This window comes from Dreissena polymorpha, chromosome 6 (genome assembly GCF_020536995.1).
Source record: "Dreissena polymorpha isolate Duluth1 chromosome 6, UMN_Dpol_1.0, whole genome shotgun sequence".
NCBI lineage: Eukaryota > Metazoa > Mollusca > Bivalvia > Myida > Dreissenidae > Dreissena > Dreissena polymorpha.
In genome coordinates this window covers 24,551,973-24,568,184 of record NC_068360.1, presented here as the reverse complement: position 1 = coordinate 24,568,184, position 16,212 = coordinate 24,551,973, and the positions used below count along the sequence as shown (strand labels likewise).

Genomic DNA, 16,212 nt, shown 5'->3' with positions numbered 1-16,212 from the left:
AAAGATATATATGTACTCAACTGGTATAGTGATTTCTATTAGGGGGACAACATATATAGATTTTAGAACAAGTAGGGATGGAAACGAATATCTGGATATACAAAATGTCTATACTGGGGGACATATTGTTTTTGCCGTGTCTGTTTGTTGGTTTGTTTCGGTCAAACTTTAACATTGACCATAACTTTTGCAATATTGAAGATAGCAACTTGATATTTTACATGCATGTGTTTCTCATGGAGCTGCACATTTTGAGTGGTGAAAGGTCAAGGTCATCCTTCAAGGTAAGAGGTCAAATATATGTGGCCCAAATCGCTTATTTTATGAATACTTTTGCAATATTGAAGATAGCAACTTGATGTTTCGCATGCATGTGTATCTCATGGAGCTGCACACTTTGAGTGGTGAAAGGTCAATTTCAAGGTCATTCTTCTAGGTCAAATATATGGGTCAAAATTGCTCATGTAATGTAACTTCTGCAATATTCAAGCTAGCAATTTTATATTTGACATGCATGTGTATCTCATGGAGCTGCACATTTTGAGTGGTGAAGGGTCAAGGTCAAGGTCATCCTTCAAGGTCAAACGTCATATAGGGGGACATTGTGTTTCACAAACACATCTTGTTTACAATACATGTAATGTTTTAGGGGGACATTGTGTTTCACAAACACATCTTGTTTACAATACATGTAATGTTTGTAATAGTTTTATTATGTTTTTCAGAAGATAAATATATCAGTTAAATTATTTCGTTTTCTCACAACGGTATTAACTAATTTCATAGCATACCGTTACTTGTAAAATGACCGTTTTAAATATTCCCGACTCTCGGATTTTCACCAAGGTGAAGAGGGGATGTCTCTCCAAATGAATACGCATCTTCCAATCAAAATTGCCGATTTATTCCATCACCCAGTAGGATGATTGGTTACATAATACTATGAAAATGTATGTATAGAATGTAAACAAAGCTCAAATGGTTGAATGCAAGGTCGTTTTATATGTAAATATTCAACTTGTGGTTGTCCGATAAACCCCTTGTGTCCGATATAACCCAGGGTTACTCTATGTTTTTATGCCCCCGGATTGAATGATCGGGGGTATATTGTTTTTGGCCTGTCTGTCTGTCATTCTGTCTGTCTGTCATTCTGTCTGTCTGTCATCAAAACTTAATACTAAAACTTTAACCTTGGTTAAAGTTTTGCAATAACATTCGCAATATTGAAGATAGCAACTTGATACATGGCATGCATGTGTATCTCATGGAGCTGCACATCTTGAGTGGTGAAAGGTCAAGGTCATCCTTCAAGGTCAAAGGTTAAATATATGGCTTCAAAGCGGCGAAATAAGGGGCATTGTGTTTCTGACAAACACATCTCCTGTTTATATAATAAATAAGATCTTCATAAAATGAGAACTTTGTACAACTACATAGTCGCTTTTAAGCTTTTTGTGGAAAACTGTCGTTTGTTATTCTTTTTTTTATAACAGCTGTCATCAATTAACAAGATGATTGTTTGTATTATTGCCCAAAAGGATGGTATTACAGAATATGCTGATAAATTATCGGCCATTTCGCGTCCTGCCAAATGAGAGTAACAGGGATGTTCATCCCATAGTTGAGCCCTTATAAAAACAATCGTAAAAGAATGTCAATGATGGGTTGCAATTTATATCAAAACCATTTATTGTTTGCAATTTACTGCAGTTGCTCTTTTAAATATTTGCTAATCAGCCAGTTTTGGCTTCCCTCACATTGAAATCTCTTCACATTCATAGGTCCCTTTAATGAGCACCCAAATAACATTTCGTCAAAAAAGTAAAGAAATATGGTAACTGTTTGCAAAAAATCAATTTCAGTTGTAACATTATTGTTTTAGGTCTCATTGTTTCTTGAAAAGGAAATGATAACCACAAATCATGTTTGCTTTAGATACGTAAGAGTTTTTTGTTTTTAGCTCACCTGAGCACAACGTGCTCATCGGGTGAGCTTTTGTGATCGCCTTTTGTCCGTTGTGCGTTGTCAGAGGTGTCAATTTTCAGGATTATTCCTGAATTCAGGATTTAAGCCCTCAAGGAAAATTTTTGATATTGATATAAAACAGAGGATTGTTTTGGTTATTTTAAGCATTCTTGTCACAAAATGTCATCTTCAACACAAATTATTGACCTTTGGAATTTTGTTTACAAAGGAAAGACAATTTAATTAATAATTAAAACTCTTTTGACTCTGTCCCCCAAATTCTAGGGTGATTTTCAGGATTTAAGATTTAGGCCAATTGACACCCCTGGTTGTGCGGCGTCAACATTTGCCTTGTTAACTCTCTAGAGGGCACATTAATTGTCCAATCTTCATGAAATTTGGTCAGAAGATTGGTCTCAATGATATCTTGGCTGAGTTTGTAATGGTTACGTTTGCTTGAAAAACATGGCTGCCAAGGGGCGGGGCATTTTTCCTTATATGGCTATAGTAAAATCTTGTTAACACTCTAGAGGCCACATTTATTGTCAGATCTTCATGAAACTTGGTCAGAAGATTCATCCCAATAATATCTTGGATGAGTTCGAAAATGATACTGGTTGGTTGAAAAACATGGCCGCCAGGGGGCGGGGCATTTTTTCCTTATATGGCTTTAGTAGAATCTTGTTAACACTCTAGAGGCCACATTGATTTTCCGATGTTCATGAAACGTGCTCAGAAGATTTGTCCCAATGATATCTTGGATGAGTTCAAAAATGGTAACCTTTGCTTGAAAAACATGGCTGCCAAGGGGCGGGGCATTTTTCCTTATATGGCTATAGTAAAATCTTGTTAACACTCTAGAGGCCACATTTATTGTCCAATCTTCATGAATCTTGGTCAGAAGATTCATCCCAATAATTTCTTGGACGCGTTCAAAAATGAAAAACATGGCTGCCAGGGGGCGGGGCATTTTTCCTTATATGGCTATAGTAAAACTTTGTTAACACTCTAGAGGCCACATTTATTGTCCAATCTTCATGAAATTTGGTCAGAAGATTTGTCTTATTGATATTTTGGAGGAGTTCGAATATGGTTACGTTTAATTGAAAAACATGGCTGCCAAGGGGTGGGGCATTTTTCCTTATATGGCTATAGTAAAATCTTGTTAACACTATAGAGGCCACACTTATAGTCAGATCTACATGAAACTCGGTCAGAAGATTCATCCCGATAATATCTTGGAAGAGTTCAAAAATGATGCCGGTTGGTTGAAAATCATGGCTTCCAGGGGGCGGGGCATTTTTCCTTATATGGCTATAGTCAAACCTTGCTAAAACTCTAGAAGCCACATTTATTTTCCGATCTTCATGTAACTTGGTCATAAGATTTGCCCCAATAATATCTTGTTATCTCAGGTGAGCGACTGTTTTCAAAATCTTTGACCACTGTTTTGTCTGCTTATTTTCATGAGGTAAAAACACAAATGACCATAATCTTCAGAGTTATGTATTGTCATTTTAAACATATATAACCTGGATTCTTTTGTCAATATGGAATATGCCTGTAAGTGTTCATATAACTGTAAAAAGTTATTAGTATCTAAGGTTCAGTTGCATTCCGCATAATTTCTGTGATTTTGAAAGGTAAGTGAAAGTTTAATCTACAGGTTTATAAATCAAATATTTTTACATATTGAAAGGTGGAAAGGGATTTTCTGAATATGCTTTCAAATTTCGGTCCCATTCCTTATAATACTTTTTCTTTGGAGATAAAAAAAAAGTTAAAATTATAATGTCAATTTGCCACTATTTAACCCATGCATATCTTGAACACAGTACTATAAAGTAGTGCTTTTACATGTGAACACAGTACTATAAAGTAGTGCTTTTACATGTGAACACAGTACTATAAAGTAGTGCTTTTACATGTGAACACAGTACTATAAAGTAGTGCTTTTACATGTGAACACAGTACTATAAAGTAGTGCTTTTACATGTGAACACAGTACTATAAAGTAGTGCTTTTACATGTGAACACAGTACTATAAAGTAGTGCTTTTACATGTGAACACAGTACTATAAAGTAGTGCTTTTACATGTGAACACAGTACTATAAAGTAGTGCTTTTACATGTTTCTAAACATAAACAAGTTTAACAACTAATGTAACCAGTTAATTAACCGGTTAGCTGAAAACAGTCAACATGTTTAAGTATACTTCCCAAATTCTCATATTGCACATTCACTTTTAAAACTAGAGTAATTTATTTACGCTTATGTTGGTAACATTAACGGCCATATCATGATCTTGATTTGAATGTATTATTCATAACACCTTTAATTTAATAGACTTGCAAATGTTTAGTAGATTTTGTCATCAATTATCCTGTGTATATTGATAAGAAATATACAAATAAAATTTGTAAATTATTACATGGTGTACACACCAAGTCACTGGTAAATTTCCCTATGGTCATCTATAACACACATTGTTTTGGCCCAAATTCTTTACTTTGAACATTACAGAGTGTTGACTGGGCTGCAGCCTATGCCAGTCTGGAGGTAGACCTGTCTGTTAAGCCTGTCGACTGGGCAAAACCAGGATCATCTCATGGCATCAAAATGCTCGAGTCATTCTGCAAGGACCGGTTGAAAGACTTTGCCACAGACAGGAACAATCCTAACAAGAATGCTCTCAGTAACTTGTCACCATGGATTCATTTTGGTAATTTTGGTGTTTTGAATGTTTAAGGAATTTAATTCTGCAATTGTTCAAAAATATTTTCTGTATGTAATTTTTCTCTCCAACAGCTGTCTATTGCAAACTCAGCTTCTCATCAGTGAAAAACCTTGTAAACAATTGAAAACCCACAAAAACCCATGGAACCCTTGAACTTGTAAAACTTATGAACTTGTGCGTCAAATAAATCCGAACACACCAACCTCAATTGAAACTGAGGTATGGTAGACAATATGTGGGATTTGCCTTAACAATTTGGCTTTTATGGGTTTTGGGTAATTAATGTTATTTACAGTGCTTATGATAGCTTTCAAATTTACATTGGATCTTGTATGTTCCAGGTCAGCTATCCGCACAGAGGTGTATTCTCACAGTCCGGCAGTACAAAGCTAAGCACAAGGAGTCAGTGGACGCGTACATTGAGGAGGCAGTCATACGACGTGAATTGGGCGACAACTTCTGCTACTACAACAAGAAATATGATAGCATTGAAGGTTGGTCTAGCATTTTATTTTAATCCTTTTATTTGTGTTTGTTTGTGAAGATTTGATTGATTTTTAATGAAGTTTGAAATACGGTAGTACACCCTAATTTTTATTTTTAGTTGAACTTCATGCCTGTTTGAAAACGGCTGTTTTATTGGGACACCTGAGCAGGATTGTAGGGGGCAGGAAATATTTGTTCAAAGCATAACTTAATCCAGAATTGATGGTGTTTGAATTGAATAATTTGACATACCCATGATAAGCAGGAGTGTTGCATGCAAGAACCAGGTTCCTTGGTACAATTCTTGGTCAAAGATCATAGTAAAGAATTTATAACTTGACCCTTTGTCAGAAGCATAAATGTATTTAGTATGGATGGATTTTCTTGTCACTTGCCATAAGAAATCAGCATGATAAGATGGAGTATCACTTGCTAGACCCAGGTCAAGGTCAGGTTTACTATAGTATTCAAGGTCAAAAGTCAAATTTTGAAATTTGTACTTGACCCTTTTTCAGAAGCATAACTTTGTCCAGCATATGTGATGGTGCAGTTAATGATCCATCATAATTACAGCAAATAGGTAGCTGTTATTTAGATAATTCTGTCAATTCTTCAATTCTTGTTAAGAAAGTTAATCAGTAAAAAGCAAAAGTTCCAAAATTGTGTTTGTACATACATTTGAGTCTTGAAAAGATTTGTCCATGCAATAACTTTGTGTGATTTATTGCAGGAGCATACGACTGGGCTAAGAAGACCCTGCAAGATCATGAGAAGGACAAGCGGGACCATGTATACACCAGGGAGCAGTTGGAGAGGGGCAAGACTCACGACCCACTCTGGAATGCTGCACAGGTGCGTGTCTTGAATTTTAAGCAGTTCTCATAGTCTTGAATTCTTTTTCTATGCCCCCTTTCGAACAAAAGGGGGTATTTAGTTTTCGCACTGTCCGCCTGTCATTCTGTCTGTCAGTCTGTCACACATTTCGTGTCTGCTAATTCAAATAGTTTTCATCCGATCTTTACGAAACTAGGTCAGAAGTTGTATCTAGACAATATCTAGGTCAAGTTCGAATATGGGTCAAGTCGGGTCAAAAACTAGGTCAAGGGGTCGAAAAAAAACAAATCCAAGGGAAGTAATAAGCTTTAATTGGACATAATTATCTGGCCTTCCAAATTATATATATTTTTGTGAAATAAATCAAAGCGGCGCAGTAGGCGGCATTGTGTTTCTGACAAACACATTGTGGTAAAAGGTCAAGGTTATCCTTCAAGGTGTCAGGTCAAAAATACAAATCCAAGGGAAGTAATAAGTTTAAAGGGAGATGATTATTCAATATTGAACAAAGCTACTTGATATTTGGCATGCATGTGTATCTCATGGAGCTGCACATTTTAAGTGGTGAATCTACAGTCACGGTAGTGGTTTTTAATTATTTGCTACTAAATCATAGTTTAGTTAACTTTACCTTGTTTAATTGCCCCACTGCAATCAATCTTTCATTCTGTTCTCTTTGTGTTCCCAGAATCAGATGGTGTTATAGGGTTAGATGCAGTGATTCCTGCAAAACTTATAGTATTTCATTTCTTAGCGCTTTGTATGTAACCTGCAAGGTAAAAAAAGTAGAATATCTTGTTTAATTGTCCTATTGTAGTGGATATGGTGTCCAACTTGCGACCTGGAGGTCACTGGTCTCCTCGAAAGACACCAAAGTACTGGTCCTACCCAGGAAATGGAATCAACAGCTTTTCATAAGCCTTAGGCTTTCAATGCAATCGAGCTAAAATAAAAACGGGTTAACCAGGTTAAAAGTAAATAACCATTACTTTGTTAAAGCAATCCTAAATTCTGGATTCCTGTTTCCCCAGAATCAGATGGTGTTAGAGGGTAAGATGCATGGGTTCCTGCGCATGTACTGGGCCAAGAAGATCCTGGAATGGACCCCCAGCCCCTCGGAGGCCCTCAGTTACTCCATCTACCTCAACGACAAATACAGTCTGGACGGCAGGGACCCTAACGGATATGTCGGTATGTGCTCTGGGAAACGAGGCTTAATGCATGTGCTTAAAGTGTCGTCCCAGATTACCATCATTATTAATAAAAGTCCCTTTTGAGAGAAAATCCAGTTGAGGCAGAAAATGTCGTCCAGGATTAGCCTGTGTGGACTGCACAGGCTTAACTGGGATGACACTTTATGTGCATACTTTAACCCAAGTTTTTCCAGAGCGAGGCTCATATATATTTGATCTGATTATTTGGTGTACAATTTCTCTAACTATTTTAAAAAACAAAGCCCCACCAATAACTATTGCTGGGCCCAGCTACATGTAGCTCAATTGGTATACCATGGGGTCTATCAATCTTTGGTTTGTTAGGTCAAATTTAAGTTTGTTGACATAGCTTGTGCGAAAATCGGTAATAAATATGACATCTTTTTCCATTTGCCCATTATGTAAGAAAATGTCCCTTACTGACTTCACTTTATGCACTAAGAACTGTTAAACCTCTTTTATACCTGGAAAAAATCCAGCAGGTTCAAGGGTTGCCAATATTTGACAGAAATGTTTACATGGCGAACAATCTGAGCAAAAAAACCCTGATGTTATAGGGTCTTAGTCCTTCTGCTTCTAATGCTCTCATGGCTTAAACTTTATGATGCTATCTTCTGTGAACTTGTAGGTTGTATGTGGTCCATTTGTGGAATACACGACCAGGGCTGGGCAGAGAGAGCTGTGTTTGGGAAGATACGCTACATGAATTACCAGGGATGCAAGCGAAAGTTTGATGTGACCAAGTTTGAGATGCGGTACCGCAAGCAGACCACTGAGAAGTGAAACTGTTCCATGTGATGGAGTACTTACTGGTGTCCATGTAAATATTTGTATTTATATACCTCAGGCAAGGATTTGGTTCAGAAATCTGCTGTGTTTTGAGAGGAGCAGTAAGGAGCCAAACTTGATCTCAGTACTTTGTGTGCTGGTGTATACATGGCTATATTTTACTATTTTTGATCATTGAGCAGCAGAAAGATTGGATGTCAAAAGTGTATGTGCCTGAGTATTGAATTGATATGTATTAAGTATCTATTCAGTGTTACAAGATGTAACTTGTCATGCGAAAAAGGGTCTTATGCACTGCCAACGAACGTCCAGACCTGCCTTGCATCAGAGCAGACTGGTCTGGAGCTACCCTGTACACAAATGAGAAAAGCAAAACTTGGGTTTCTTCATAGCGGACAGGATAGCTTCTTACCATGTGCAGATAAGTTTTCGTTCTCTTTACAGTTAATGAAATAAGTAATAGAAACATGCTAGGTTGTCTTGTGTAATATCACTAAAGGTAATGTTCTCTTATTAGCCTGTAAAGGTCGTATAGCCGTTCCAAATTAAACTTTATTTTTGTAAATTGTTACCCCTGCAGAACTTGTACTTTTGTTCTTATCAGGCAATATAATGATGTCGTCCTTGTTCAATCTTAATTTAACCTTAGTGCAGTGTGAATTGTCCCGTATGTGTTTACTGTTAGCCATAGTCTCTAAATAGTCCGAAATTTCAAACTTTGGCATTTAGTAGCCAAATTGCATTTGATTGTACAACATCTTTTCTTTTTTGTATACTTTTTTGTCTTTGAAATGTACATGTCTTTAAGGCTTGTTGTAAATTCTTTTAGAAATATTTTGACTTAAATGACATAGTCTGTATAAAAAAAACACATGTCGCTAAAACAAACTTTTAGTGATGTTGCTTGATGCTTGACATCCAAATAGTTTATTACTCGCGTTTGTGAGCAAATTTTTAAGAAGATTCAATATTTGAACTGGATCTTGCAACTTTTAGCTTAGTTTGATCAGAATTTTACCACTAGACTACTCACTCTAATACTACGGGAATGCTATCTTCTTAAATATCATAAATAACATCATGTATTTTCATGATACCCAAAGTATGTCACTAGAAATAACTTAAGCGAGAAAATAAAGGACACATTCAACCTCAGTGAAATTATCCGTGCTTTGACAGGTGAAAAAAACGTACCATATTTACTCATCAGTTGTTAAGCTATGGACATGTTATCTCTTTGATTGTACCATTGTGATATTAAATTTTAAATGTAGAGATTTTTGTTTCTTGAGGTGTTCATGGCAAACAGCTTTAAGTTATAGGTTGTATAGAGCTGTAATTTATGTATCAATTTCGGTTACACCACATGTGTTCATTTAATTTATAGCTTTTTTGTCTTTTTGTGGCATGAATTGTCTTTTTGCTGCATTAATCATCTTTGTTGCTGAATTAATTGTCTTTTTTGCTGCATAAAGTGTCTTTTGGGCTGCATTTGATGTATATTTGGCTGCATAATACTAGTTGAGACGATAAAATTGTGGCATAAATGCTGTTCTGTTATTGTTAAAGTATTGACTATTTGACAGTTGTTCACAGTTCTGAAACAGTATTAACAATAAAAACAATGTTACCACAAAAGCATCATATATCATTTCATAAGTCACCATCATAGTTCAGTTGGTAGAGCCGGACTACAAATCCCAGGATTGCAGGTTTGATTTCTGCCTGGTCCACATAAGTTGTGATAGGATTGGTCATGAAATCCTTTCTAGGGCCAATAACACCTGAGTTAACCTTTTACCACTTTGATACGTATTTTGACGCATTTGTTGTCCCTTAGAAAATCATATTTAATTATATACCTTTCTTACTAAATTCAAGTTTTAAAGACTTCATTTCCAACCCTTAGTAAGGGATGAGCAGCAAACAGCATAAAACCTGAACAGACTGCGAGTTACTGGTAGGCTGTTCTGGTTTTATGCTGGTTGCAAAAGCCATTTTCACTTTGCTTCTTACGGAGGAAAGGGTTCAGAAGGGCAGTAATCAGTTACTAGGCCTTGGTATTGGTAGACTAGATATCCTAGAAAAAGTGTAAGCTGGTGAGATGACTGGCGTGATAAGTCTGAAAAGCTGTTGAAAGTGGCAAAAAATACAAGTTAACAAACCAACAGCATAGACTTTGTATTTAAAGTATATTCTGAAAGTGCATGTTGTGGTTAATGGTATACTGTGCATATAATAACCAATTGCTTTAACAATCATGAAGACATTACATGATTTAAGAACAGAAATGTATGCATGCTACACTTAGAAAACTCGATGCAAATGGTGCGTTGGTACTTATTATGCCCCCCTTCGAAGAAGAGGGGGGTATATTGTTTTGCTCATGTCGGTATGTCGGCCGGTCCATCCACCAGATGGTTTCCAGATGATAACTCAAGAACGCTTAGGCCTAGGATCATGAAACTTCATAGGTACATTGATCATGACTGGCAGATGACCCCTATTGAGTTTCAGGTCACTAGGTCAAGGTCATGGTGACCCGAAATAGTAAAATGGTTTCCAGATGATAACTCAAGAATGCTTATACCTAGGATCATGAAACTTCATAGGTACATTGATCATGACTGTCAGATGACCCCTATTGATTTTCAGGTCACTAGGTCAAAGGTCAAGGTTACAGTGACTCGAAATAGTAAAATTGTTTCCGGATGGTAACTCAAGAATGCTTACGCCTAGGATCATGAAACTTCATAGGTACATTGATCATGACTGGCAGATGACCCCTATTGATTTTCAGGTCACTAGGTCAAAGGTCAAGGTCACAGTGACAAAAAACATATTCACACAATGGATTCCATTACAACTGACAGTCCATATGGGGGGCATGCATGTTTTACAAACAGCCCTTGTATTTTGATAACGTTTTATAATTACAAAATTTAAATATCATACCAGTAATTATGTTTTTGATATAAATATACCAGTTCTGTTTTCTACATTTTTATGCTCCCCCAAAATTTTTTAGGGGGGAGCATATAGTCGCCGCTTCGTCTGTCCGTGCGTGTGTCCGTCCGTCCATGCACAATTTTTGTCCAGGCTATTTCTCGGCAATTAATGACCAGAATTCAATTAAACTTTATGGGGAGCTTCACTACCAAGAAGAGATGAGCATATTATCAGCCGGTTCTGGTCGGATGATTTTTCACAGAGTTATGGCCCTTTTAAATTTTCCATTAACTGGACATATAGTGCAATTCTTGTCCCCCCAACTACTAGACGTTTCCTTTTATCTGAATATATAGTGCAATATTGTGACAAAAAAAACTTTGGGGAGCATCACGCGTCTCTGATGGTATCTTGTTTATTTGCAAATGTGATTGTGGTTGTAATTATGTGAGTCGTGACTTGCAGAAAAAAAGGAGACTCTGTTTGATCTTCATACATTTTGATTTGTCACAATGTTTAAATGTTGCCTTTATTATGCCCCCCTTCGAAGAAGAGGGGGTATATTGCTCTGCACATGTCGGTCGGTCTGTCTGTCTGTCGGTCGGTCCGTCCACCAGGTGGTTTCCGGATGATAACTCAAGAACGCTTGGGCCTAGGATCATGAAACTTGATAGGTAGATTGATCATGACTCGCAGATGACCCCTATTGATTTTGAGGTCACTAGGTCAAAGGTCAAGGTCACGGTGACCCGAAATAATAAAATGGTTTCCGGATGGTAACTCAAGAACGCTTAGGCTTAGGATCATGAAACTTGATAGGTAGATTGATCATGACTCGCAGATGACCCCTATTGATTTTCAGGTCACTAGGTCAAAGGTCAAGGTCACACTGACCCGAAATAGTAAAATGGTTTCCGGATGATAACTCAAGAACGCTTAGGCCTAGGATCATGAAACTTGATAGGTAGATTGATCATGACTCACAGATGACCCCTATTGATTTTCAGGTCACTAGGTCAAAGGTCATGGTCACAGTGACCCGAAATAGTAAAATGGTTTCCGGATGATAACTCAAGAACGCTTATGCCTAGGATCATGAAACTTCGTAGGTAGATTGATAATGGCTGGCAGATGAACCCTATTGATTGTCAGGTCACTAGGTCAAAGGTCAAGGTCACGGTGACCCGAAATAGTAAAATGGTTTCCGGATGATAACTCAAGAATGCTTATGCCTAGGATCATGAAACTTGATAGGTAGATTGATCATGACTCGCAGTTGACCCCTATTGATTTTCAGGTCACTATATCAAAGGTCAAGGTCACAGTGACCTGAAATAGTAAAATGGTTTTCGGATAATAACTTAAGAACGCTGATGGCTACAATCATGAAACTTCATCGGTACATTGATCATGACTCGCAGATGACCCCTATCGATTTTGAGGTCACTAGGTCAAAGGTCAAGTTCACGGTGACCTGTAATAGTAAAATGGTTTCCGGATGATAACTAAAGAACGCTTATTTCTAGGATCATGAAACTTTATAGATAGATTGATCATGACTCGCAGATGACCCCTATTGATTTTCAGGTCACTAGGTCAAAGATCACGGTGACCCGAAATAGTAAAATGGTTTCCGGATAATAACTCAAGAACGCTTATGATTAGGATCATGAAACTTCATAGGTACATTGATCATGACTGGCAGATGACCCCTATTGATTTTCAGGTCACTAGGTCAAAGGTCAAGGTCACAGTGACAAAAACATACTCACACAATGGCTGTCACTACAACGGAGAGCCCATATGGGGGGCATGCATGTTTTACAAACAGCCCTTGTTTTTAAAGGTTTTAACTTGTTGCCTTTAAATGTACAAATGTATGTGTTTTAAGTGTGTATGGTTGTATTATTATAATGCTATTTCCTTATATATGCAATGTTTTATTATGCCCCCCTTCGAAGAAGAGGGGTATATTGTTTTGCACATGTTGGTCGGTCCGTCCGTCTGTCCGTCGGTCCATCCACCAGATGGTTTCCGGATGATAACTCAAGAGCGCTTAGGCCTAGGATCATGAAACTTCATAGGTACATTGATCATGACTGGCAGATGACCCCTATTGATTTTCAGGTCACTAGGTCAAAGGTCAAGGTCACAGTGACTCGAAATAGTAAAATGGTTTCCGGATGATAACTCAAGAATGCTTATACCTAGGTTCATGAAACTTCATAGGTACATTGATCATGACTGGCAGATGACCCCTATTGATTTTCAGGTCACTTGGTTAAAGGTCAAGGTCACAGTGACTCGAAATAGTAAAATGGCTTCCGGATGATAAGTAAAGAATGCCTACGCCTAAGATCATGAAACTTAATAGGTACATAGATAATGACTGGCAGACGACCCCTATTGATTTTCAGGTCACTAGGTCAAAGGTCAAGGTCACAGTGACTGGAAAAAGTAAAATGGTTTCCGGATGATAACTCAAGAATGCTTACAACTAGGATCATGAAACTTCATAGGTACATTGATCATGACTGGCAGATGACCCCTATTGATTTTCTGGTCACTAGATCAAAGGTAAGGGTCACAGTGACTCGAAATAGTAAAATGGTTTCCGGATGATAACTCAAGAAAAAAGGGATTTTTTTTTCTTGCCAGCTAGAAATAATCACTGAGTAGAAATTAGTATGTAGTTTTTAAACAAAATAGCAACAAGTCTACCGTTTAATATTTCTCATGTTTACAATAATCCATAACATATTGAGTATGCTATATGCTTGTTATACCCCCACAAACGAAGTTTAGAGGGGTATATAGGAGTGAGCTTGTGTGTTGGTCCATATTAAGTGTCGGCTCTCTTACTATCACCCGGCAGAGGGATATTGTTTTGGTGTTGTCCGTCCGTCCGGCACTTTTGTGTTTGGAGCCATATCTTGGAAGTGCTTTGGTGGATTTCATTGAAACTTAGTATGAGTATATATATGGATAAGAGGATGATGCATGCTAAATGGCATTGTTCACCATCTGTTATTAATGGAGTTATGGCCCTTTGTATCTTTAAAACTGCTTTTTTAGCTGAGTGTCAAATATAACACTTTTGTGTCCAGAAGCATATTGGCGGGGATATCAATTCAACAAATTTGCTTGTTCAAGTTGTTTAATCGGATCTTCACCAAACTTGGTCAAATGTTGTATCTAGATGATGTCTAGGTCAAGTTCGAATATGGGTCATGCTGGGTCAAAAACTAGCTCACGGGGTCACTTAGTGTGTTTTAAACATTGAGCATGGTATCCGCTTTCTAATTCAAGTAGTTTCACCAAACTTGGTCAAAAGTTGTATCTAGATGATGTCTGGGCCAAGTTCGAACATGGGTCATGGCAGGTCAAAAACTAGGTCACGGGGTCACTTAGTGGGTTTTAAACATTGAGCATGGTGTCCGCTCTCTACTTCAAGTAGTTTTAATCATATCTTCACCACACTTGGTCAGAAGTTGTATCTAGATGATGTGTAGGTCAAGTTCGAACATGGGCTATGCCGGGTCTTTTAGTGCGTTTTAAACATTGAGCATGGTGTCCGCTGTTTTTTGTGAAGACAACATGCAAAATATTCTGTGTCAATGTGGCATGTGGGGGTATTCGTCACGTCTGTGACATAGCTCTAGTTGAGTCTTGGGTAATTTTCAAAAAGATGTTACATCACAATTATTTTATAAATGTATGGCTATGAATCATTATAAACAAAATTATTTATATTTGTTGCTTATTTAACTCGCCTGAGCATACGGTTCTCACGGTGAACTTTAAATACTCGCCTTTTGTCTGTCGTGTGTTGTGCGTCATGCTGGATCAACATTTGCCTTGTTAAAACTTTAGAGGACTCATTTTTTGTACAATATTCTTGAAATTTGGTCAGTAGATTTGTGCAATGATATTTAGGACGAGTTCGAAAATGGTTCCAGTTGGTTGAAAATCATGGCCACCAGGGGCGGGGCATTTTTCCTTCTATGGCTATAGTAAAACCTTGTCAACACTCTAGAGGCAGCATTTATTGTCCGATTTTCATGAGACTTGGTCAGCAGATTTGTCCCCATGATATCTTGGATGAGTTTGAAAATGGTTCATGTGGCTTGAAAAACATGGCCGCCAGGGGACGGGACATTTTTCCTTATATGGCTATAGTAAAACCGTGTTAAAACTCAAGAGGCCACGTTTATTGTCCGATCTTCATGAAACTTGGTCAGAAGATTTTTCCCAATGATATCTTGGACGAGAACGAAAATGGTTCCGGTTGGTTGAAAAACATGGCCCCAAGGGGCGGGGCTTTTTTTCTTATATGACTAGTAAAAACTTGTAAACACTCTAGAGGCCACATGTATAGTCCAATCTTCATGAAACTTGGCCAGAACATTTGTTTGAATGATATTTTGGATGATTTGGAAAATGGTTCAGATCTGCAGAAACATATGGCCGCCAGGGAGCGGATAATTGATCCTTATATGGCTAAAGTAAAACCTTGTTAGCACTCTAAAAGTTACATTTATAGTTCACTCTTCATGAAACTTGGTCAGAACATTTGTTCTAATGATATCTTGAGCTGCACAGAACAAGTAAGTTCCTTTGTATCTCAGGTGAGCGACTTTTTGCCTTTCAGGGCGTCTTGTTTCAAATCTGTATTGCAGAAATGATAATAAATAATAGATTGTGTTGATAGTTTCAAATCGCATCTTGAAAATAAGATATTAATTGTTAAAACTCGTAAAGAATTTGTAGAAGTTATTATTACAATATCAAGAAAATATAAATAATTCAGTTTTACTTTCCAAGAATTGTTATACATGTTTATTGACTGTCACTTAATGACAGGCATATGATAAGAAAATGCACTGCTGTAAAAAGCATAGTTTCTTATCAGTTGTTCATATCATTTTTATCAAATAAAAATACAAGTGCTATATCGTTAAAATGTATCAATATTTTATATACAACAATTTTTTTTTTTAATTTTGCTACTTTAGCAAATTTATCGGTGATTGACAAATCAGTGAAAAACTAATTTGAATAGGATAACATCAAAACCCATTGATGTAAATCGTAAAACGATTCCAGTTTCCAATTAGTAAAGGAAGATCGAATGTCGTCGTAATATGTGAGCTCCGGGTCCCGTGGTAAAATGTTGTTTATTGAAGTTCATTTCAAGACAAAGGAAAAGTGCTGACAATATTTCAAAAGTAACCGCA

At 37.2% G+C, this 16,212-nt stretch overlaps 1 protein-coding gene across 7 annotated transcripts in view; it reads left to right on the top strand.

The window, feature by feature from the left end:
* LOC127834725 (deoxyribodipyrimidine photo-lyase-like) overlaps window positions 1-15,927 on the top strand; it is a 137,685-nt gene extending 121,758 nt beyond the window's left edge. Inside the window, exons 7-11 of one of the 7 annotated variants that reach the window (XM_052360752.1) lie at window positions 4,490-4,688; window positions 5,045-5,197; window positions 5,920-6,041; window positions 7,055-7,214; window positions 7,866-15,927. In XM_052360752.1, coding sequence (XP_052216712.1) covers window positions 4,490-4,688; window positions 5,045-5,197; window positions 5,920-6,041; window positions 7,055-7,214; window positions 7,866-8,020 — 789 coding nt within the window. In that variant the 3' untranslated portion in view covers window positions 8,021-15,927. The remainder of the gene's footprint in view (window positions 1-4,489; window positions 4,689-5,044; window positions 5,198-5,919; window positions 6,042-7,054; window positions 7,215-7,865) is intronic. The other 6 variants (XR_008028090.1, XR_008028088.1, XR_008028086.1 and 3 more) reach the window with 6 other exon arrangements.
* The last annotated feature ends 285 nt before the right edge of the window (window positions 15,928-16,212 follow it).